Raw genomic sequence first — 23,394 nt, 5'->3', positions numbered from 1 at the left:
GACAGCTCTCCTGATGGGTTTGACACACAAAGCAAAAAAATAACTGGAATTGATGAAACGGAAGTTAAACTAAAGTTAACAATGTTGACATATTTGTATTTTATAAGGGGAACTTCAATATATATTCAACAATCAACAAGTGTATTCATTATTTACATGTACTTTTCTATAAGGAAGTTATGTTTTTTCAGAATTTATTTTCTCCTTATCTCTCTGTACTAATAGTTTAAATTAGGAACCTAAATTAAAAACAACTGTGGAGCCAGATGTGGCCTCCTCAACTCTCAACCTGATCTGTCTGATTAGTTTATTTGAGCCTTACATTTTAAGGTTGACCTCTGGTTTCAGAGGTCAAAGGAGGGATTGAAGATATATCCTCAAATTGATCCAAATAATATATTGTAAGGAAATGACAACTTTACTGTAATCAATCATCTAGATTTAACACACATTTCAAATAGTCACTTGATTAACTGATAATCTTTCATATTTAATTCATGTTAAATAATCATTGTCTTAGGCATAAACACAGCTGTAAGCACGGATGTTCAGATAGTATTTAAAGGTAAGACATACAGCCAACTGCAGGCTCTACATCTGAACATCGAGACGAAAATCCGAGCTGGTGGATCTAACCTCGACATCGGCTACTGGGAGAGCTTGTTGCAACAGGTCCGCGTCTACATGGCGAGAGCAAGGTCCACACCTTCCGCTTATTCAATAATTACATTTCTAACCCAAGGTCTCAACCAATCAAAAAACTAAAATGTGTTTATCAATGAATGATTACAGGTTGAGAGAGCGACACCAGGATGTGCTTCGCCAAAAGCTGTTCAGGCTGAAACAAGAACAGGGAGTGGAAAGCGAACCATTGTTCCCCATCATCAAGGATGAACCAGTGACTGAGAGCATTGAGTAAGTTTGTTTGTGTCCTAGTACGACAATAATTGTGTCAAATTTGAGTCTTGACACAATTGGGTTTGAATGTATGTTCCTTCACGGAGGAAAAATGAACTTCTTTAAGGCCTGTTGTGTTGAAGGTGTCTTCAAAATTGTAAGATGGCACCATATTAAAATGCATATTATTATAATAGTCCTCATCCTTCAGGAACATTTTTTGTTTTCCAAACAGCAGGAGCAGAGAAGATTCCAGCCTTTCATCATCAACTGGTAGAACTGTGAATGAAGCTAGTGGACAGGAGAATGATGAGCCTGGTCCATCAACATCAACCAGCACTAACAGAGGGATTGAAGACGAGGAAGGAAAGAAGGATGAAGACAAGGGAGAAGAGGAGAAGGGCGACTCTGTGGAAGCTGTATTGACGGAGGAAGATCTTATCCAGCAAAGCCAAGCAGAGTATGACTCCGGTCGCTACAGTCCAGCTCTTCTGACTTCATCGGAGATGCCGCTCGACACACACACGATAACGGCAGAGGAAGATGCGCACAAGTTGCAGCTAGCACGTAGACAGTTGCAGGTCACAGGTACGAATGGCACACAGTATCATAAGGTTGTGTGTCTGCCTCATCCTCGTTCTGTCTGTCATATAAAGTTACACAACTTACTTCAAGCTTGACTTTTTCCTGTCTTTCTGTTAGGTGACGCCAGCGAGAGTGCCGAGGACTTCTTTGTACGTCAAGCCAAACAGGGAATGGATAACAACGAAGCCCAGTTCAGCGTGGAGATCCCAGTCACAGGGAAGATGTACCTGTGGGCTGACAAATACCGACCCAGGAAGCCGAGATTCTTTAACCGAGTACACACTGGCTTCGAGTGGAACAAATATAACCAGACGCATTATGACTTTGACAACCCGCCACTCAAGATTGTTCAAGGTTACAAGTTCAATATCTTCTACCCAGATCTGCGCTCGACCCCGCAGTACTTTCTAGAGCCCAGTCCCGACAACAAGGACTTTGGCATCTTAAGAGTCCATGCTGGCCCACCGTACGAGGATATCGCATTTAAGATAGTGAACAGAGAGTGGGAGTACTCTCACCGTCATGGTTTCCGATGCCAGTTTTCAAATGGTATCTTTCAGCTGTGGTTCCACTTCAAGAGGTACCGTTATAGACGATGAACCCGTAAAACAGTAACGTTTGAATACAAAAATTGGATGTTAACCATAAATGTTCATCATTATTTTTGTCGTTTTATTAAATGCATCAATGCCGAAAAAATTAAATGACAGCATACTTGTGTTGGTGTTGTAAATGATATATCATTTATGATATATGATATATTAGGATTAAAGGCGCCGACGAGGACGGCTTCCTCTTCCAGTAGCTCCGCAGAAATTTCTATAATTTTCTGTTTTTTATTAATTTTTTTACTATAATTTTTTAAATGGATACTTTTGAACATGGGGAGAATCGTCTTGTTTATTCAAGAGAGGATCTACTGTCGCTGAAGTCAATGGCACGGGCTGGAGATCGCCAAGAGATCCCGATCGAACTTCAGCGCCGTTACAGAGGCTGTCGGGCAGGGAAGAGACTAAAGGCTAAGCTAACGGACAATCGGAGACGTCACAGACCAACGATCCCAACGATCACGATGGGGAACGTCAATTCACTGACGAATAAGATCGACGAGAGAAGGAGGTCTGATCATGTACGTGAATAAACGCTGGTGTAGTCCGGGACACGTTACTGTAAAGAAAGTCTCTTGTTGTCAAGATTTAGAACTGTTGGCTGTCAGCATGCGTCCATATTATCTACCGCGTGAGTTCAGTCACGTGATCGCGCTGTGCGTTTACATTCCTCCAAGCGCTGCGGCTGCATCTGCCTGTGAGAAGATCCACACAATGACAGCTCGACTTCAGAATCAACATCCTGACGCGTTTATCATCATCTCTGGAGACTTTAATTATGCCAACCTGGACTCTACTCTGCCTACTTTCCATCAGGCTGTGGATTGTCCCACCAGGAATAACAGGACAATTGACCTTCTTTATTCCAACTTGAAGGACGCCTACAGAGCCAAACCTCTTCCTCCACTTGGAAGGTCCGATCACAACCTGGTCCACCTTCAGTCACAGTACATTCCTCTGGTGCAGAGACAGACTGTGACCACTAAGACAATCAGAAAGTGGACACCAGCTGTGGAGGATGCCATCAGAGACTGCCTTGAAACAACAGACTGGGATGTGCTGCTGAGGTCTCATGGTCAGGACATCGAGGGACAGACACACTGTCTAACAGATTATTTAAATTTCTGCTTGGACGTTGTCGCCCCTACTAAGACTGTCCGCTGTTACCCTAATAATAAACCGTGGGTAACAAAGGAGGTCAAGGATGTCCTTAACAGGAAGAAAGTGGCATTCAGGAGCAGGGACAGGGACGCCATGAGGTCAGCTCAGCAGGAGGTGAAGCGATGCTTGAGGGAGGCAAAGGACACCTACAGGAGGAGGTTGGAGGAGAAGCTGAGCCGAGAAGAAATAAGAGAGGTCTGGGATGGTGTTAAAACCATCACTGGACACAAGACCAAGGCCTCTCTGACTGCAGTGGACACGGTGGAGGAGGCAAATGGTCTGAACAACTTTTTCAACAGGTTTGAGCAGGTCACCTCACCCTCACTGCTGCCCGCCTCAGGACCTGCCCCACCTTCTTGTGCCCCCCTCAGCTCCACACAACCACTTCCCAGCTTCACCTCACTCCAGGTACAGGATGTACTTCGGAGGATTCGTCCAGGGAAGGCTGCTGGTCCTGATAAGGTGTCTGCTCGACTGCTAAAGACCTGCGCTGCTGAACTAGCTGAGCCACTCCAGCATGTCTTCAACCTCAGTCTACGGCTGGGGAAAGTACCAACTCTGTGGAAGACTTCCTGTATCGTTCCAGTCCCTAAAAAGACCCGACCGAGTGTGCTGAACGATTACAGACCGGTGGCACTGACTTCGCAGCTGATGAAGACACTGGAGCGGCTGGTCCTCAAACATCTCAGGCCACAAGTCCAGCACGCGCAAGACCCCCTGCAGTTTGCCTACCAGCCAGTAGACCTACTACCACTTGGATAAAGGAAGTGGTTCAGTGAGAATCCTGTTCCTGGACTTTTCTAGTGCCTTCAACACTATCCAACCCACTCTGCTGCAGGACAAACTGACTAAGATGCATGTGGACCCTGGTCTGGTCTCCTGGATTACGGACTATCTTACTGATCGACCACAGTATGTCAGGCTGAAGGACATCAAGTCTGACACTGTGGTGTGCAGTACAGGAGCACCTCAGGGGACAGTACTGGCCCCTCTCCTCTTCACCATCTACACTTCGGACTTCTGCTACAACTCAGAGCTGAGTCTCGTCCAGAAGTATGCTGACGACACTGCCATTGTTGGATGCATCAGGGACAACAGCGAAGACGAGTACAGGAGTCTGATACGTGACTTTGTGGACTGGAGTGAGAGGAACCACTTGCAGCTGAACACCTCAAAGACCAAGGAGCTGGTCTTGGACTTCGGGAGGTCCAGGACAAAGCCACGTCCAGTGTCCATCAGAGGCGACGAGGTGGAGATAGTGGACAACTATAGGGACCTCGGTGTGTGGATGGACAGTAAACTGGACTGGTCCTGCAACACAGACCATGTATATAAGAAGGTTCAGAGTAGACTGTACTTTCTGAGGAGGCTTCGGTCATTTAACATCTGCAAGAAGCTCCTCTGCATGTTCTACCAGTCTGTGGTGGCCAGTGTCATGTTCTATGCTGTGGTGTGTTGGGGTGGAAATGTGTCCAAGAGGAGTGTCAACAGGTTGGACAGGTTGATCAGGAGGGCTGGCTCTGTGGTTGGAATGAAGCTGGACTCACTGGTGACAGTTGCTGAGAGGAGATCATTGAACAAACTACTGTCCATCATGGATGATGACAGTCATCCTCTGAACACTGTCATCAGTGAGCAGAGAAGCAGAATGAGTGCACGAATGCTCCTACCCAGGTGCAAAACAAATAGACTCAGGGACTCATTCATCCCTCGGGCTATTAAATTGTACAATTCTGAGTTCGGGGGCAGGAGTGCAGTGAGAGTATCTGGATGTTCTGTTCCATGTTAGTCTTTGTATCCTTTGTCTTTGTTGTTTTTCTTTCCTTGACCTATGTTCTTTGTGTTTGTCTTTAGACTTAGATTGTGTCATCTTGTTCTTCCTCTTTATGTTCTTCTTCTTATTTAATTTTTCATGTATTATTTTTTATTGTTTATGAAAAATTGCTGGCTATTGGTAAAAAACAATTTCCCGAAGGAGACCTCCTGAGGGATCAATAAAGTTTTACCTTACCTTACCTTACCTTATCATGTTTAGCCAACTGGGGGCGCCAAGTAACCTCTCTGAACTTTCGGTTGAGGCAACGTCTGATAGTTTAGGCCTTTTTTATACTGTTGTCAAATAATGTTCATGTTTAACGGCTCAATTGAAGAACAGAGTTTTGTAAATAAATACTCTTAATAAAATAAACTCATGTTTTTGAGATGTCATTCGAATATATACTTCAATTCATCTTTATAATGGAGTAAGAAAAAGAGAAAATAAGACTTTCTTTCTAGCAATTCACTTACAGCGGAAAAAACTACTCGTGTTTTGGGGCCAAATGAGTAGTAAGGACCCAAGATATTTGTTAATAAAGCTGAATTGGAAAATCTCAAGTTAAGTATGGAGGAGAATGTCAGTGATTTCGTGATTGTGAGAACAAAAAATACAGTTTAACAAAATAAAATGCTGAAATGAAACCCGAAAAAACTATTAATGTAATATTAATATATTCATATTTAACCAATGTCATAAAGTTGTTCAAATGAAAATATGAAATGCATATTTGCATAACCTGCAATAGTAAAGTATACCAACATGTATAGAAAAAAAACAGTATTTCAAGAAAATGATTTTATTAGGGTTTCAAGGAAAATATTCAATTCATGTGCATGAAACAGAACGAGTTGAACTATTTACAAGAACTTAAGTTACAACACTAGTTTGATATAGAACTCCAAAAGATCTTAAAAGTATTAACCAAAACCTTTTTCAGGTCCATTTTTATAGAGGTGAGAAACTATGAGTCTTCATCTGCTTATGATCATCAAACCTCACAAACATTAAACCTGTATAATAAAGACTGCAGGTGTTTGTTGTCGACTCCTCCTACATGAAAGTGACTTGAATAGGTGGCCTTTGAATATGTTCCATGTCAAAAGGCCCAAGAAAAACATGGATAGCAGCACCAAAACAACATTCTTTACAATGCTGATGGCATCATTATTCTGGGATTCAGATTCTTCAAAGTCTAAGGTGACAACATTGTACTGGACAACAGTTGTGCTGTACTCATCTCCCTTCGATCGCTCCACAGACAGGCAGCTGTAGTTACCGGTGTCAGCGTGTGAGACACTTATGATGAGCAGTCCATCTTGTTGGTGCAGATGTTGAGATGAAGGGACCAGAGGGACTCCATCTTTCTCCCACATGATTGTTGCTAGCATTGACTCTGAAGAGAAGGGAAGCTTCAAGGACCCCAAATCAGGTTTGGCTTGTATCACTTTCTGGACGGGCGCTGAAAACGAGGCTGAAATAATGCATATCTTATCAGAACTATTTATAATAGGGAAGCCAAAACATCCAACATGTTTGCCTTACTCACCTCCTTGTGGACAGAGAGAGGCGTTGCCATCTTTGACACTCTGAATCAGATCTCTAGAGCACAGTCATAAGTTCAATGTATTAGCAGCAGAGATGGGCAATCCCCCAACAGATACTCACCTCTGTGTAGCAGAAAGAGTTGAACATTTGCCAGCAGCGTGGTCCCAGCCACAGTAAGGGTCTCTGGCAAGAACACAGTCCATGCAAGTCAAAGATCTTCCACAGGAGGACAGGGACATCTGTACTACCCCAGAGTCTGAGCCTGCGTAGATCTGACGCTGCACATCAGAAAAAAAAGAATATTTTCAGGGATTGAACTCAACATGAAGCTCAACACTCTGTCATGACATTACCGTGACATTGGAGAACTTGAGAATCTTGATGGGCTCTGAGGTCTTAAAGACTTGAACTTCCTCAATGACGAACATCTCTCCATCATAGTTCACAGCTTTCACGATGGTTCCCCCCTCTTATATTAAAAGATGTAAATGTGGCGAACAATTACACATGTATTTATACAATTATTCATTACATCCTGTCACATATACACACCTGTCCCAATGAACATCACATGATGGTTGTCACCATCCACCGACTGAACTTGGTCAATGACTATCCGTGTGAATTTGATTCCCTTTCTAATCAGTAAAGTTTTCTTTCCTATTGGCATTATTGGTTCACCAATAAGTGTATTTTTTTGAATAAACAAGAGAGTTTTTCCAGGAAGGTCAGAACTCTGAGTGATGCTGGCGTTACGTGCAGCATCATCGATGCACTAGAGATGGAAAAGAGAGGAGCAATGGTTATCAAAACTTAAGAAGTCCTGGCAAGTTTAATCAAAATGATCTGCATATAAAAGGGGGTTAATTTACCGAACCAGGACGAGGCACTGGCAATATTCCGTTGTGGAGTACCCATTTAGAATGAATTCCATTTACCAGTCCTTCCGTCATGAATCTTCCTTCAGCTAAAACCCTGCTGATCTCTGACACACGGTACGCACACACAGCAGAAATCTCTCTCGAGGAGCTGAAATATATATTTGAGATTAATTCACTTCGGAAAGGAAACGAATCAAATTATGTCCGAATGTTAAATCTTCATACGTCTGTGATGTGAAGACAGCGAAGAACAAACATGACTTCCAGTCTTTTTGGGGGTCACACCAGCGGAATGTGTCCTGGATGATGTACGGCAGTTTGGAGTCAGGGACTGGACATTCTAGTGTTGCTTTAACAAATGATGTCCACTTGTCCTGCAAAGTCCTCAGACCTCCATGATCGCCCTGAAACATCAGAAAAATGCTTGAACGTTGAAGGTAGTTGTGCTAAGGTTGGAGGACAAGGCAGTTGTTTTCCTGTGGACTGTATAAAATATGGACTTCAAGTCAACCATCTGTAGGTAAACGGTCATGGCCATCTTGGAATTGCAGTTTTCAGGCTTAACGAGACTGACCTTAGTAACCACCTCTTGAAATCGCAAGTTTCCCTTCTGTTTGTTCTTACCTTGCAGACTCGAGCAACCCGGCTAACAAGCACCTGCTTGTAGCTATCGTACTCCATTGCTGTCTCACTAAAGAACAAGTAGATCTTGTCATCATCTCCGGTGACACTGTTTTGACTCTCAGGCATCATCTCCAGGGAAACAAATTCAGGGTCTGTTAATCACATTGAAATAAGAGAAACATGTTAATCAGTAAAATAGCACACATGCAACAAGTAATGATAAAAACTTTATGAAATATAACTTCACCATAAAACCAGGATCTTCTATAATCAGTTTGAATGAAGGTTGTGGAACGCCGCATCAGGACAGACTCAGTCGCTCGAAAGTTCACTGATGTAGCCGAGTACAGATCATTGTCTTGAAAAGTAAAAGGCAATTTAAAAAAAGAAGCTGTAGAAAAGGAGTTCAGACGTAAAACATTCTGCTCACCTAGCATGAGAGAGGCTGATCTTTCGAAGGGGTCATACGGGCAACGTCCTTTACCGGACTTTATTTGGTTCTCAAGAGTCAATTTTCCATCGTTGTACGACTACAAGAGATAAATGTGTAAACACATTTGTTTGTGGACAATCTTTAAACAAAACACTTGACAGTTCTTACACAATAATAAATATAACATCATTTTTATTGTTGCGTATTAATAGTATAAAATTGTTGTAGCTTTTTTCACTAAGAAATACTTAATAATTATTGTTATTTGTACGCAAGCAAAATTGTCTTTCAATTGATTGTTACTTTACATAAATGTAACCATAGGAAGCAAGATATTTCTCTCAAAGTAAATTGACGGGGACTTTGTGATTATCATTAGTTTGTGTATAAAATGTTTAGGAACATTTTTTTGGCTGGACATCGACTCATTAAATAAATATGGACCCCTGCCTGGTCTCCTGGATCTCGGGCTACCTAACTGATCGACCACAGTACGTCAGGCTGAAGGACAACATGTCTGAGACTGTGATCTGCAGTACAGGAGCACCTCAGGGGACAGTACTGGCCCCTCTCCTCTTCACCATTTACACTTCAGACATCTGCACATTCTATCACTGTCATCAGTGAACAGAGAAGCAGATGTAGTGCACGAATGCTCCTTCGTAGATGCAACACTAATTGACTCAGGGACTCATTAATTCCTCGTGCTATTACGATTATTAGACCTTGTAATTCTAAATATGGTGGCAGGAGCAAAGTGAAAAGATGATCTTATTCTATGTTGGAATGCTTTTAGGTCCTAGGTTTTAGGTCCTTTTAGTTGTTATTTCCTTTGATCTATGTCTTTATATTTGCACTTTGTTATCCCCTGAAATTTTTTCTTTTATTTGCTTTTTGTTTTCTTTTCTTGTTTTTATGAGATTATTGTCTGCTTAGTGTGTTGCTTGGAGGAAGTGGATCTTCGTGAGACCGATGTTAATGGACAGCATCTCAGCAGAAAATCCATTTAATAATGCATGTAACACCACACTGCTCTATCATAAGCTTCCGTGACTGGATAACAGATTTTGTGTGTAGCAAATAAAATAGTCACTGGCTGGCGGACTCGAGCAAAGCCGTTTAAACATAAACATTCCTCATAAATTTGTATTTTTGTATAAATATTGTGTATTTATTCAATAATGAATCTTCCTTTTTTAAATAAACATACTTACTGGGGCATATGCAGTTTTTAATCAGTTAATCTGTGACATCCTTTCAAATCATATTGTTAAAGTAAACATTTCTCACCATGTAGTCACATTTTGGGTTGAAAGCATTGGTTCCACACACATACATCTTGTTGTCTTGTCTTTTCAGCAGAGTTTTAATCTGGTTTCTGCAGTGAATCTAAAAATGTGTAAAACAAAATGTGATTATTTCACCAAGTTTTCTTTCATACACTTTTTTTTTAAATTCAACTTACTACTGGATCCTTTCCCTTAAATCCACAAGCAGTGACCTCTGCTGGTGGCACATCCCATTGGACCTAAATATAACAAATTATTTAAACGATTTATAGTAAATAGTTCAAGTAATGCTTGGTTCGATGATTTATGCTCATTGTAACAGGAATTAATTCACATTTTATTTAAGTAAGGAAAGCTCAAGTTTTGAGACAATATAAGTTAAAAGGGAAAGAGAACCAATGAAGACAATCTTGACTATAAAGAAGAATCGAGGGGAAGGTGTAAAGTTTTCCAAAGATTCACTACAATGAATACAGTGACTATATAATATAATATAATACACTATAAAAAGTTCTTACTGAGTCATTTTTCTTGGTGATGTCGTTAAGGTCGAGGGCGTACACCATCCCACTGGCACCCACCATCAGCAGGCCCAGGTCCTCCCTCAGCAGCATGGTGGAGTAGTCCAACACTCCCTCCTCATGAAACGTGCGATTATTGTCACCTTGGTAGAAGATAAATAATGAATACACCACTGGACTAATGTATCATTATTGATGAATTAACTACTGGACTAATGTATCATTAATGATGAAAAAACGACTGGACTAATGTATCATTATTGATAAATAAACTACTGGACTAATGTATCATTAATGATGAATAAACTACTGGACTAATGTATCATTAAAGATGAATAAACTACTGGACTAATGTATCATTAATGATGAATAAACTACTGGACTAATGTATCATTAAAGATGAATAAACTACTGGACTAATGTATCATTAATGATGAAAAAACGACTGGACTAATGTATCATTATTGATAAATAAACTACTGGACTAATGTATCATTAATGATGAATAAACTACTGGACTAATGTATCATTAAAGATGAATAAACTACTGGACTAATGTATCATTAATGATGAATAAACTACTGGACTAATGTATCATTAAAGATGAATAAACTACTGGACTAATGTATCAAGAACAAAGTAATGAGTGTAACTTACTGTCATAAGGCACAAATCTGCGAGGGACAGGGTCCGGTGCTGAGGCCAGGGCCGGCAGCAGAAGTCCGAAGAAAGTGAACTCTAGAATCATTATTACTTTTCTTCTCCAAACAAATGTCTAAATAGAACTTGGATGGACACAACTGTATATATGATTTTAAAATTAAAAGAACAAAGGCTTTAAAGACTAAAAAGCTGTGACGTAATAAAGGCATAAAAGATCAAAGACAGTGACTGCCTTAACTTTGTTGTACTGTTTGGCAGCAGTGACATATGAATGGAGGTTATTACTCAATAACAAAAAAATGACTTCCATTAAAAAATATATTAAAAAAAGCAACTTCAATCAAAAATGTTTTTTTCAAACTTTTTTGTGTATATATATATTATATATTATTATATATTATTTTGTATACATATTATGGTTAGGACATTTCTGTCCTAATATCTCTATATATCTATATATCTATATACTACACACGGTTTTATACATATATAATATATGTGTATATATATATATATATATAGATATATATATATATATATTTATCTCTCTCTCTCTCTCTCTCTCCCTATATATATATAGATATATATATATATCTATATATATATAGATATGTATACACATATATTATATATGTATAAAAAAAGTGTGTAGTATTTGGTTTGATTTGTGTTAATGCTAAAGTTAATAAGTAAGAGTGCTAATACAATTTTTGCTAAAGGAATTTATTGTTTTCTTTGTTTAAATATTATTGCATATATTTTGTGATGCTGAGATCCATTTATAGTTCAAATCTTCAACTTCAATAAACAAGGTGCTTATCATCAGTTGAAGAGATGGCTCGTCAATATCAGTCAGTGCCGCTACAGTAAGAGCTTTACCTTATTCAAACCTTAAAAAGTAAAGAAATTGTAATATCCTCATAAAATAGTCGCTTCTAAAAATCAACCAATAGAACAAACGGAAATGGATCAAGCAAAAGATGCCCGTCTAGTTGAAGAAAGTGAATAACGTCGTTCTGGTGGTTCAAGGAATCCCCCACTTGACGCTCTCCTCGGCTGTATCTATGGCTGCTGTACAAAGCCCTACAACTTCGTTTAGAGAGCGCTTTAGGACATCTCATCAAGACTCCACGCTTTCATGTTGAACATCATGCTGTCACAGCTTAGTCACATCAGTTGGGTGATTGTGTGTGAATGGGTAAACATTGTTGTGAGTTGGTTTGAAAAAAGCTTCTATGTGGGTTGGAATGATTTTGTAATGAGATTTTAATATTAAAAATATATAGATATAATATATATGAATGTATTTATCTTTGTAGATACCAGTGGAGCTTCCTGCACAGCCACAGTTCTAATCATCCTAGTGGCAAATAGGGATTCTAGCAATAGAGTCGGTTTCCTCGCTGCCATCATCATCTCTGTCCTACTTGTGGTGACTCTGTGTAAATTCAATCCACCGTCACTTCATTAAGTTCATGAACAGAATGTTATGTGGCTAGTTTTCCGCTTATTCTACTATCATCATGATTATTGCAAAATAACCTAACAGTGGATCCATCGCATACATCATTGTAAGGGTCAAGGTACAATAAAGTTTTATTACTTTTACGAATTCTCCTACTAAGTAGGGGGCAGGGCAAAATAACTCAGAGTTAACCATACTTTTTATGGTTAGCCTGACAAGGGTATAAAAAAAATTCAGCTCAGTAAACTGGACCTTTGAAACGTTATGATATCATGTGTGTCATTCACTTCAGTAGATAACTTTATAATAACTTTATATATATGTTTTTAAGTAGTTCTTGTGTCATCAATGTTACATTACTTCAATAACCCAAAATATCTTAATGTTGAAGTGGGGTCGTTAGTGGCTTGGAAATTATGCAGAGGAGGACATTGCAACGTTCAAAATGGTCAAGAAGACGAAGAGGTATGTGTCTACTACAGTGCGAGGTAGATTTCAGTGCTAATGGTGTCTTGTTATGCCCCAGAATTCGATAAATCTCAACGCCCTGAGCATCCCTGACAACGCAGTGCCTGCTCTCAACAACGCCTCACCTGCCCCCACCAATGACGTGGTTTCTCCCGCCAATGCTGCGCTGGCCCCAACCAACGCAGTATGTTCCACTGACAACACCATGGCTTCAGCCACCAACGTTGTGCCTGCCTCTGAAAATATCCACCCAGTATGCAATAACCCGGAAGCATCAACTGGAGAAAAGGATCCAAAAAGCCTATCTGGATCCTCCGAACCATGCAGACCACAAGGAGATCAAGCAAACATTGCGGACCTAATCATTAGGGTGAGTGTCTTCTTAAAGTGCCCTTAAGTGATGCTCAAGTAACACACTACAGTTTGATTCAAGTTAGTACATTTCTCAACATCCCAGATATTTCATTGAATCATTTTTGGTTTTGTTTTGTACTGAAAATAGAAAACTGCATGTATGTTAATGTAGATTTGGATGCAATTCCTACTCTATACTTTGATATAATTAACTACAAGTGTAGCAAACTATTCTTTCTACCAGAAGGTGAGGGAGAAAGTACAGAAAGAGTCATGAAATTTTTTCCTCTTTTCAGTACCTGGAAGTGGCAGCAAAAGATCCAAATGTTCCAGCACATGATGTGGTTCAGATCTTCCACTATGAAGGAGAGGGCTCTGTGTCTGAAAGTCTTAGCTCCATTTGTTCATTCAGCTCTGATGACCAAGACCAGGACCTGAACAACTGGGGACCACGGTTCCAGATGTTGGCTGAAATCTTCGATCCGTCGGAGGAGGATGAAAACATTAGTTCTGTTTTAGTTTGAATTCATATTAGAATAGTCACTTGGTGAAAATGTACTTTAATCTCTTGCAATAATGCTTTGAAAAGTAAGCTCTTGCAAAATGACTATAAGAAGGTTGATTTATGTGTAAGTTGTTTTCTTAATTTCAGTATTGTACAATGAAGTAGTATATTTTTGTTGAGCATTTACTTTTCAATCTTCAATGACTATCTCTTACAGTTACTCTGCTGACTTATGTGCAGTAATTTTGAGCAGCAGCATTGGCTGTATCTTCGATGTGTGGCACCAATTAATATCATTCATATACATAGATGTAATACACATTTGAGATGTTACTTTTAGACCAGATGCAGCTTGGAAATTGTATTGGGAATGTGTGGAAGCAGGTGATGGGTTTCATGAGGTAACCTCAGACCTTGGAAATAGCAAAAAACAAACAAAAAAAGTCCTATTAGCTGTTGAAAGGGAGCCTATCCTATGAACTGTGGCAAATTGTTTCTACTGATACTTTTCATTATTGATTTTAGACACCTGTGTGCATTTGTCATGATATTAGATTTCCTTACTTGTTCAAAATGTACGGATATGTCTATGCTAATAAATTAACTTCCAAACATTGCCCTGTTAATTCTAATGTACAAAAACAAATGATATAAGAGGTGAATAAATAACTTACTACATTTAAATGAATTAATAAATGTTGAGGTGTGAAATGTAAATTACTGTAATTCATATGAAAGTAAAATGTCATTTTTTGGAAAGTGACAGCTCTCCTGATGGGTTTGACACACAAAGCAAAAAAATAACTGGAATTGATGAAACGGAAGTTAAACTAAAGTTAACAATGTTGACATATTTGTATTTTATAAGGGGAACTTCAATATATATTCAACAAACAACAAGTGTATTCATTATTTACATGTACTTTTCTATAAGGAAGTTATGTTTTTTCAGAATTTATTTTCTCCTTATCTCTCTGTACTAATAGTTTAAATTAGGAACCTAAATTAAAAACAACTGTGGAGCCAGATGTGGCCTCCTCAACTCTCAACCTGATCTGTCTGATTAGTTTATTTGAGCCTTACATTTTAAGGTTGACCTCTGGTTTCAGAGGTCAAAGGAGGGATTGAAGATATATCCTCAAATTGATCCAAATAAAATATTGTAAGGAAATGACAACTTTACTGTAATCAATCATCTAGATTTAACACACATTTCAAATAGTCACTTGATTAACTGATAATCTTTCATATTTAATTCATGTTAAATAATCGTTGTCTTAGGCATAAACACAGCTGTAAGCATGGATGTTCAGATAGTATTTAAAGGCAAGACATACAGCCAACTGCAGGCTCTACATCTGAACATCGAGACGAAAATCCGAGCTGGTGGATCTAACCTCGACATCGGCTACTGGGAGAGCTTGTTGCAACAGGTCCGCGTCTACATGGCGAGAGCAAGGTCCACACCTTCCGCTTATTCAATAATTACATTTCTAACCCAAGGTCTCAACCCTTTCAAAAAAGTAAAATGTGTTTATCAATGAATGATTACAGGTTGAGAGAGCGACACCAGGATGTGCTTCGCCAAAAGCTGTTCAGGCTGAAACAAGAACAGGGAGTGGAAAGCGAACCATCGTTCCCCATCATCAAGGATGAACCAGTGACTGAGAGCATTGAGTAAGTTTGTTTGTGTCCTAGTACGACAATAATTGTGTCAAATTTGAGTCTTGACACAATTGGGTTTGAATGCATGTTCCTTCACGGAAGAAAAATGAACTTCTTTATGGCCTTTTGAAGGTGTCTTTAAATTGTAGGATGGCACCATATTAAAATGAATATTATTATAATACTCCTCATCCTTTACAAACATTTTTTGTTTTCGAAACAGCAGGAGCAGAGAAGATTCCAGCCTTTCATCATCAACTGGTAGAATTGTGAATGAAGCTAGTGGACAGGAGAATGATGAGCCTGGTCCATCAACATCAACCAGCACTAACAGAGGGATTGAAGACGAGGAAGGAAAGAAGGATGAAGACAAGGGAGAAGAGGAGAATTGTATTGACGGAGGAAGATCTTATCCAGCAAAGCCAAGCAGAGTATGACTCCGGTCGCTACAGTCCAGCTCTTCTGACTTCATCGGAGATGCCGCTCGACACACACACGATAACGGCAGAGGAAGATGCGCACAAGTTGCAGCTAGCACGTAGACAGTTGCAGGTTACAGGTACGAATGGCACACAGTATCATAAGGTTGTGTGTCTGCCTCATCCTCGTTCTGTCTGTCATATAAAGTTACACGACTTACTTCAAGCTTGACTTTTTCCTGTCTTTCTGTTAGGTGACGCCAGCGAGAGTGCCGAGGACTTCTTTGTACGTCAAGCCAAACAGGGAATGGATAACAACGAAGCCCAGTTCAGCGTGGAGATCCCAGTCACAGGGAAGATGTACCTGTGGGCTGACAAATACCGACCCAGGAAGCCGAGATTCTTTAACCGAGTACACACTGGCTTCGAGTGGAACAAATATAACCAGACGCATTATGACTTTGACAACCCGCCACCCAAGATTGTTCAAGGTTACAAGTTCAATATCTTCTACCCAGATCTGATCGACAAGCGCTCGACCCCGCAGTACTTTCTAGAGCCCAGTCCCGACAACAAGGACTTTGGCATCTTAAGATTCCATGCTGGGCCACCGTACGAGGATATCGCATTTAAGATCGTGAACAGAGAGTGGGAGTACTCTCACCGTCATGGTTTCCGATGCCAGTTTTCAAATGGTATCTTTCAGCTGTGGTTCCACTTCAAGAGGTACCACTATAGACGATGAACCCGTAAAAAAATGTCGTTTGAATACAAAAATTGGATGTTAACCATAAATGTTCATCATTATTTTTGTTTTATTAAATGCATGAATGCCGAAAAAAAAATAACAGTATACTTGTGTTTGTTTTGTAAATGATATATCATGTTTAGCCAACTGGGGGCGCCAAGTAACCTCTCTGAACTTACGGTTGAGGCAACGTCTGATAGTTTAGGCCTTTTTTATACTGTTGTCAAATAATGTTTATGTTTAACGGCTCATTTGAAGAACAGAGTTGTGTAAATAAATACTCTTAATAAAATAAACTCATGTTGTTGAGATGTCATTCGAATATATACTTCAATTCATCTTTAGAATGGAGGAAGAAAAAGAGAGAAATTAGACTTTCTTTCTAGCAATTCACTTACAGCGGAAAAAACAACTCATGTTTTGGAGCCAAATGAGTAGTAAGGACCCAAGATATTTGTTAATAAAGCTGAATTGGAAAATTTCAAGTTAAGTATGGAGGGAAATGTCAGAAATAAGAAGTGATTTCATGATTGCGAGAAACAAAAAATACAGTTTACCAAAATAAAATGCTGAAATGAAACCAGAAAAAACTATTAATGTAATATTAATATATTAATATTTAACCAATGTCATAAAGTTGTTCAAATGAAAATATGAAATGCATATTTGCATAACCTGCAATAGTAAAGTATACCAACATGTATAGAAAAAAAACAGTATTTCAAGAAAATGATTTTATTAGGGTTTCAAGGAAAATATTATTATGTGCATGAAACACAAAGACAAGATATATATGTTAAAATTAATAATATTTAAGCAACACAACATCCTTTTCTGCTTTTAAACTTTAAAAAAACAAGATAAAGGTAGACATTACACGTGTTGTTCAATGTTAATTACAAGTTGAGGTTCATCTTAGAAATACCACAAAATAGTTATAACAAAGGGTTGTATTACCTGCACTTTATTAACAGAATTGAAACAACTAACCTGAAAAAAATAAATCAAAATTCTGTTGATACTATTTTGTGTTGTATATTGTGTATAAATGATACTTAAGCATAGTTGAACTATTTACAATAAATTACTTACAACACTAGTTTGATATAGAACTCCAAAAGATCTTAAAAGTATTAACTAAAACCTTTTTAAGGTCCATTTTTATAGAGGTGAGAAACTATGAGTCTTCATCTGCTTATGATCATCAAACCTCACAAACATTAAACCTGTATAATAAAGACTGCAGGCGTTTGTTGTCGACTCCTCCTACATGAAAGTGACTTGAATAGGTGGCCTTTGAATATGTTCCATGTCAAAAGGCCCAAGAGAAACATGGATAGCAGCACCAAAACAACATTCTTTACAATGCTGATGGCATCATTATTCTGGGATTCAGATTCTTCAAAGTCTAAGGTGACAACATTGTACTGGACAACAGTTGTGCTGTACTCATCTCCCTTCGATCGCTCCACAGAGAGGCAGCGGTAGTTACCGGTGTCAGCGTGTGAGACACTTATGATGAGCAGTCCATCTTGTTGGTGCAGATGTTGAGATGAAGGGACCAGAGGGACTCCATCTTTCTCCCACATGATTGTTGCCAGCATTGACTCTGTAGAGCAGGGAAGCTTCAAGGACCCCAAATCAGGTTTGGCTTGTATCACTTTCTGGACGGGCGCTGAAAACAAGGCTGAAATAATGCATATCTTATCAGAACTATTTATAATAGGGAAGCCAAAACATCCAACATGTTTGCCTTACTCACCTCCTTGTGGACAGAGAGAGGCGTTGCCATCTTTGACACTCTGAATCAGATCTCTAGAGATGCACAGTCATAAGTTCAATGTATTAGCAGCAGAGATGGGCAATCCCCCAACAGATACTCACCTCTGTGTAGCAGAAAGAGTTGAACATTTGCCAGCAGCGTGGTCCCAGCCACAGTAAGGGTCTCTGGCAAGAACACAGTCCATGCAAGTCAAAGATCTTCCACAGGAGGACAGGGACATCTGTACTACCCCAGAGTCTGAGCCTGCGTAGATCTGACGCTGCACATCAGAAAAAAAAGAATATTTTCAGGGATTGAACTCAACATGAAGCTCAACACTCTGTCATGACATTACCGTGACATTGGAGAACTTGAGAATCTTGATGGGCTCTGAGGTCTTAAAGACTTGAACTTCCTCAATGACGAACATCTCTCCATCATAGTTCACAGCTTTCACGATGGTTCCCCCCTCTTATATTAAAAGATGTAAATGTGGCGAACAATTACACATGTATTTATACAATTATTCATTACATCCTGTCACATATACACACCTGTCCCAATGAACATCACATGATGGTTGTCACCGTCCACCGACTGAACTTGGTCAATGACTATCCGTGTGAACTTGATTCCCTTTCTAATCAGTAAAGTTTTCTTTCCTATTGGCATTATTGGTTCACCAATAAGTGTATTTTTCTGAATAAACAAGAGAGTTTTTCCAGGAAGGTCAGAACTCTGAGTGATGCTGGCGTTACGTGCAGCATCATCGATGCACTAGAGATGGAAAAGAGAGGAGCAATGGTTATCAAAACTTAAGAAGTCCTGGCAAGTTTAATCAAAATGATCTGCATATAAAAGGGGGTTAATTTACCGAACCAGGACGAGGCACTGGCAATATTCCGTTGTGGAGTACCCATTTAGAATGAATTCCATTTACCAGTCCTTCCGTCATGAATCTTCCTTCAGCTAAAACCCTGCTGATCTCTGACACACGGTACGCACACACAGCAGAAATCTCTCTCGAGGAGCTGAAATATATATTTGAGATTAATTCACTTCGGAAAGGAAACGAATCAAATTATGTCCGAATGTTAAATCTTCATACGTCTGTGCTGTGAAGACAGCGAAGAACAAACATGACTTCCAGTCTTTTTGGGGGTCACACCAGCGGAATGTGTCCTGGATGATGTACGGCAGTTTGGAGTCAGGGACTGGACATTCTAGTGTTGCTTTAACAAATGATGTCCACTTGTCCTGCAAAGTCCTCAGACCTCCATGATCGCCCTGAAACATCAGAAAAATGCTTGAACGTTGAAGGTAGTTGTGCTAAGGTTGGAGGACAAGGCATCTGTTTTCCTGTGGACAGTATAAAATATGGACTTCAAGTCAACCATCTGTAGGTAAACGGTCATGGCCATCTTGGAATTGCAGTTTTCAGGCTTAACGAGACTGACCTTAGTAACCACCTCTTGAAATCGCAAGTTGCCCTTCTGTTTGTTCTTACCTTGCAGACTCGAGCAACCCGGCTAACAAGCACCTGCTTGTAGCTATCGTACTTGCTGTCTCACTAAAGAACAAGTAGATCTTGTCATCATCTCCGGTGACACTGTTTTGACTCTCAGGCATCATCTCCAGGGAAACAAATTCAGGGTCTGTTAATCACATTGAAATAAGAGAAACATGTTAATCAGTAAAATAGCACACATGCAACAAGTAATGATAAAAACTTTATGAAATATAACTTCACCATAAAACCAGGATCTTCTATAATCAGTTTGAATGAAGGTTGTGGAACGCCGCATCAGGACAGACTCAGTCGCTCGAAAGTTCACTGATGTAGCCGAGTACAGATCATTGTCTTGAAAAGTAAAAGGCAATTTAAAAAAAGAAGCTGTAGAAAAGGAGTTCAGATGTACAACATTCTGCTCACCTAGCATGAGAGAGGCTGATCTTTCGAAGGGGTCATACGGGCAACGTCCTTTACCGGACTTTATTTGGTTCTCAAGAGTCAATTTTCCATCGTTGTACGACTACAAGAGATAAATGTGTAAACACATTTGTTTGTGGACAATCTTTAAACAAAACACTTGACTGTTCTTACACAATAATAAATATAACATCATTTTTATTGTTGCATATTAATAGTATAAAATTGTTGTAGCTTTTTTCACTAAGAAATACTTAATAATTATTGTTATTTGTACGCAAGCAAAATTGTCTTTCAATTGATTGTTACTTTACATAAATGTAACCATAGGAAGCAAGATATTTCTCTCAAAGTAAATTGATGGGGACTTTGTGATTATCATTAGTTTGTGTATAAAATGTTTAGGAACATTTTTTTGGCTGGACATCGACTCATTAAATAAATATGGACCCCTGCCTGGTCTCCTGGATCTCGGGCTACCTAACTGATCGACCACAGTACGTCAGGCTGAAGGACAACATGTCTGAGACTGTGATCTGCAGTACAGGAGCACCTCAGGGGACAGTACTGGCCCCTCTCCTCTTCACCATTTACACTTCAGACATCTGCACATTCTATCACTGTCATCAGTGAACAGAGAAGCAGATGTAGTGCACGAATGCTCCTTCGTAGATGCAACACTAATTGACTCAGGGACTCATTAATTCCTCGTGCTATTACGATTATTAGACCTTGTAATTCTAAATATGGTGGCAGGAGCAAAGTGAAAAGATGATCTTATTCTATGTTGGAATGCTTTAAGGTCCTAGGTTTTAGGTCCTTTTAGTTGTTATTTCCTTTGATCTATGTCTTTATATTTGCACTTTGTTATCCCCTGAAATTTTTTCTTTTATTTGCTTTTTGTTTTCTTTTCTTGTTTTTATGAGATTATTGTCTGCTTAGTGTGTTGCTTGGAGGAAGTGGATCTTCGTGAGACCGATGTTAATGGACAGCATCTCAGCAGAAAATCCATTTAATAATGCATGTAACACCACACTGCTCTATCATAAGCCTCCGTGACTGGATAACAGATTTTGTGTGTAGCAAATGAAATAGTCACTGGCTGGCGGACTCGAGCAAAGCCGTTTAAACATTAACATTCCTCATAAATTTGTATTTTTGTATAAATATTGTGTATTTATTCAATAATGAATCTTCCTTTTTTAAATAAACATACTTACTGGGGCATATGCAGTTTTTAATCAGTTAATCTGTGACATCCTTTCAAATCATATTGTTAAAGTAAACATTTCTCACCATGTAGTCAAATTTTGGGTTGAAAGCATTGGTTCCACACACATACATCTTGTTGTCTTGTCTTTTCAGCAGAGTTTTAATCTGGTTTCTGCAGTGAATCTAAAAATGTGTAAAACAAAATGTGATTATTTCACCAAGTTTTCTTTCATACACATTTTTTTTTAATTCAACTTACTACTGGATCATTTCCCTTAAATCCACAAGCAGTGACCTCTGCTGGTGGCACATCCCATTGGACCTAAATATAACAAATTATTTAAACGATTTATAGTAAATAGTTCAAGTAATGCTTGGTTCGATGATTTATGCTCATTGTAACAGGAATTAATTCACATTTTATTTAAGTAAGGAAAGCTCAAGTTTTGAGACAATATAAGTTAAAAGGGAAAGAGAACCAATGAAGACAATCTTGACTATAAAGAAGAATCGAGGGGAAGGTGTAAAGTTTTCCAAAGATTCACTACAATGAATACAATGACTATATAATATAATATAATACACTATAAAAAGTTCTTACTGAGTCATTTTTCTTGGTGATGTCGTTAAGGTCGAGGGCGTACACCATCCCACTGGCACCCACCATCAGCAGGCCCAGGTCCTCCCTCAGCAGCATGGTGGAGTAGTCCAACACTCCCTCCTCATGAAACGTGCGATTATTGTCACCTTGGTAGGAGATAAATAATGAATACACCACTGGACTAATGTATCATTATTGATGAATTAACTACTGGACTAATGTATCATTAATGATGAATAAACTACTGGACTAATGTATCATTAAAGATGAATAAACTACTGGACTAATGTATCATTAATGATGAATAAACTACTGGACTAATTTATCATTAAAGATGAATAAACTACTGGACTAATGTATCATTAAAGATGAATAAACTACTGGACTAATGTATCATTAATGATGAATAAACTACTGGACTAATGTATCATTAATGATGAATAAACTACTGGACTAATGTATCATTAAAGATGAATAAACTACTGGACTAATGTATCATTAATGATGAAAAAACGACTGGACTAATGTATCATTATTGATAAATAAACTACTGGACTAATGTATCATTAATGATGAATAAACTACTGGACTAATGTATCATTAAAGATGAATAAACTACTGGACTAATGTATCATTAATGATGAATAAACTACTGGACTAATGTATCATTAAAGATGAATAAACTACTGGACTAATGTATCAAGAACAAAGTAATGAGTGTAACTTACTGTCATAAGGCACAAATCTGCGAGGGACAGGGTCCGGTGCTGAGGCCAGGGCCGGCAGCAGAAGTCCGAAGAAAGTGAACTCTAGAATCATTATTACTTTTCTTCTCCAAACAAATGTCTAAATAGAACTTGGATGGACACAACTGTATATATGATGTTAAAATTAAAAGAACAAAGCCTTTAAAGACTAAAAAGCTGTGACGTAATAAAGGCATAAAAGATCAAAGACAGTGACTGCCTTAACTTTGTTGTACTGTTTGGCAGCAGTGACATATGAATGGAGGTTATTACTCAATAACAAAAAAATGACTTCCATTAAGGTAAGGTAAGGTAAGGTAAAACTTTATTGATCCCTCAGGAGGTCTCCTTTGGGAAATTGTTTTTTACCAATAGCCAGCAATTTTTCATAAACAATAAAAAATAATACATAAAAAATAAAATAAGAAGAACATAAAGAGGAAGAACAAGATGACACAATCTAAGTCTAAAGACAAAGACAAAGGACATAGGT

The 23,394-nt window shown here is 38.8% G+C and overlaps 3 protein-coding genes, 1 long non-coding RNA gene and 1 pseudogene across 4 annotated transcripts; 2 read left to right on the top strand and 3 right to left on the bottom strand.

The window, feature by feature from the left end:
* Positions 1-526: 526 nt before the first annotated feature.
* Positions 527-2,081, top strand: LOC148063668 (splicing factor Cactin-like). The gene is made up of 4 exons (XM_087811344.1): positions 527-698; positions 793-915; positions 1,133-1,485; positions 1,600-2,081. The coding sequence occupies exons 1-4, from the start codon at positions 685-687 to the stop codon at positions 2,079-2,081; spliced, it is 972 nt and encodes a 323-aa protein (XP_087667470.1). The 5' UTR covers positions 527-684.
* Positions 2,082-5,850: 3,769 nt separating this feature from the next.
* Positions 5,851-6,671, bottom strand: LOC148063667 (uncharacterized). The gene is made up of 2 exons (XR_015713545.1): positions 6,617-6,671; positions 5,851-6,541 (listed from the first exon to the last, which is right to left on the bottom strand). It is a non-coding gene; the product is annotated as an uncharacterized LOC148063667 (long non-coding RNA).
* Positions 6,672-6,731: 60 nt separating this feature from the next.
* Positions 6,732-10,519, bottom strand: LOC148063666 (semaphorin-4E-like). The gene is made up of 9 exons (XM_087811800.1): positions 10,361-10,519; positions 8,551-8,650; positions 8,368-8,478; positions 8,121-8,272; positions 7,722-7,900; positions 7,488-7,644; positions 7,168-7,390; positions 6,969-7,084; positions 6,732-6,893 (listed from the first exon to the last, which is right to left on the bottom strand). The coding sequence occupies exons 1-9, from the start codon at positions 10,454-10,456 to the stop codon at positions 6,732-6,734; spliced, it is 1,296 nt and encodes a 431-aa protein (XP_087667926.1). The 5' UTR covers positions 10,457-10,519.
* Positions 10,520-15,846: 5,327 nt separating this feature from the next.
* Positions 15,847-16,647, top strand: LOC148063665 (splicing factor Cactin-like). The gene is made up of 2 exons (XM_087811798.1): positions 15,847-16,042; positions 16,157-16,647. The coding sequence occupies exons 1-2, from the start codon at positions 15,847-15,849 to the stop codon at positions 16,645-16,647; spliced, it is 687 nt and encodes a 228-aa protein (XP_087667924.1).
* A 333-nt stretch (positions 16,648-16,980) lies between these two features.
* Positions 16,981-22,974, bottom strand: LOC148063664 (semaphorin-4E-like; annotated as a pseudogene).
* Positions 22,975-23,394: the final 420 nt, after the last annotated feature.

Source organism: Callionymus lyra, chromosome 16 (genome assembly GCF_982586985.1).
Source record: "Callionymus lyra chromosome 16, fCalLyr1.hap1.1, whole genome shotgun sequence".
Taxonomy (NCBI): domain Eukaryota; kingdom Metazoa; phylum Chordata; class Actinopteri; order Syngnathiformes; family Callionymidae; genus Callionymus; species Callionymus lyra.
This window is presented reverse-complemented; position numbering and strand designations above follow the sequence as displayed.

What these genes read in the sequence shown, in the direction of transcription:
- LOC148063668 (XM_087811344.1), top strand. An exon ending in CCAGTGACTGAGAGCATTGA is followed by an intron (nt 916 to 1,132) that starts GTAAGTTTGTTT and finishes TTTTCCAAACAG; the next exon opens with CAGGAGCAGAGAAGATTCCA. An exon ending in TAGACAGTTGCAGGTCACAG is followed by an intron (nt 1,486 to 1,599) that starts GTACGAATGGCA and finishes TCTTTCTGTTAG; the next exon opens with GTGACGCCAGCGAGAGTGCC.
- LOC148063665 (XM_087811798.1), top strand. Translation starts at nt 15,847, where the DNA reads ATGAAGACAAGGGAGAAGAGGAGAATTGTATTGACGGAGGAAGATCTT. An exon ending in TAGACAGTTGCAGGTTACAG is followed by an intron (nt 16,043 to 16,156) that starts GTACGAATGGCA and finishes TCTTTCTGTTAG; the next exon opens with GTGACGCCAGCGAGAGTGCC.
- LOC148063666 (XM_087811800.1), bottom strand. Translation starts at nt 10,456, where the DNA reads ATGCTGCTGAGGGAGGACCTGGGCCTGCTGATGGTGGGTGCCAGTGGG. An exon ending in ATCAGCCTCTCTCATGCTAG is followed by an intron (nt 8,479 to 8,550) that starts GTGAGCAGAATG and finishes TTACTTTTCAAG; the next exon opens with ACAATGATCTGTACTCGGCT. An exon ending in TAGAAGATCCTGGTTTTATG is followed by an intron (nt 8,273 to 8,367) that starts GTGAAGTTATAT and finishes TGTGATTAACAG; the next exon opens with ACCCTGAATTTGTTTCCCTG.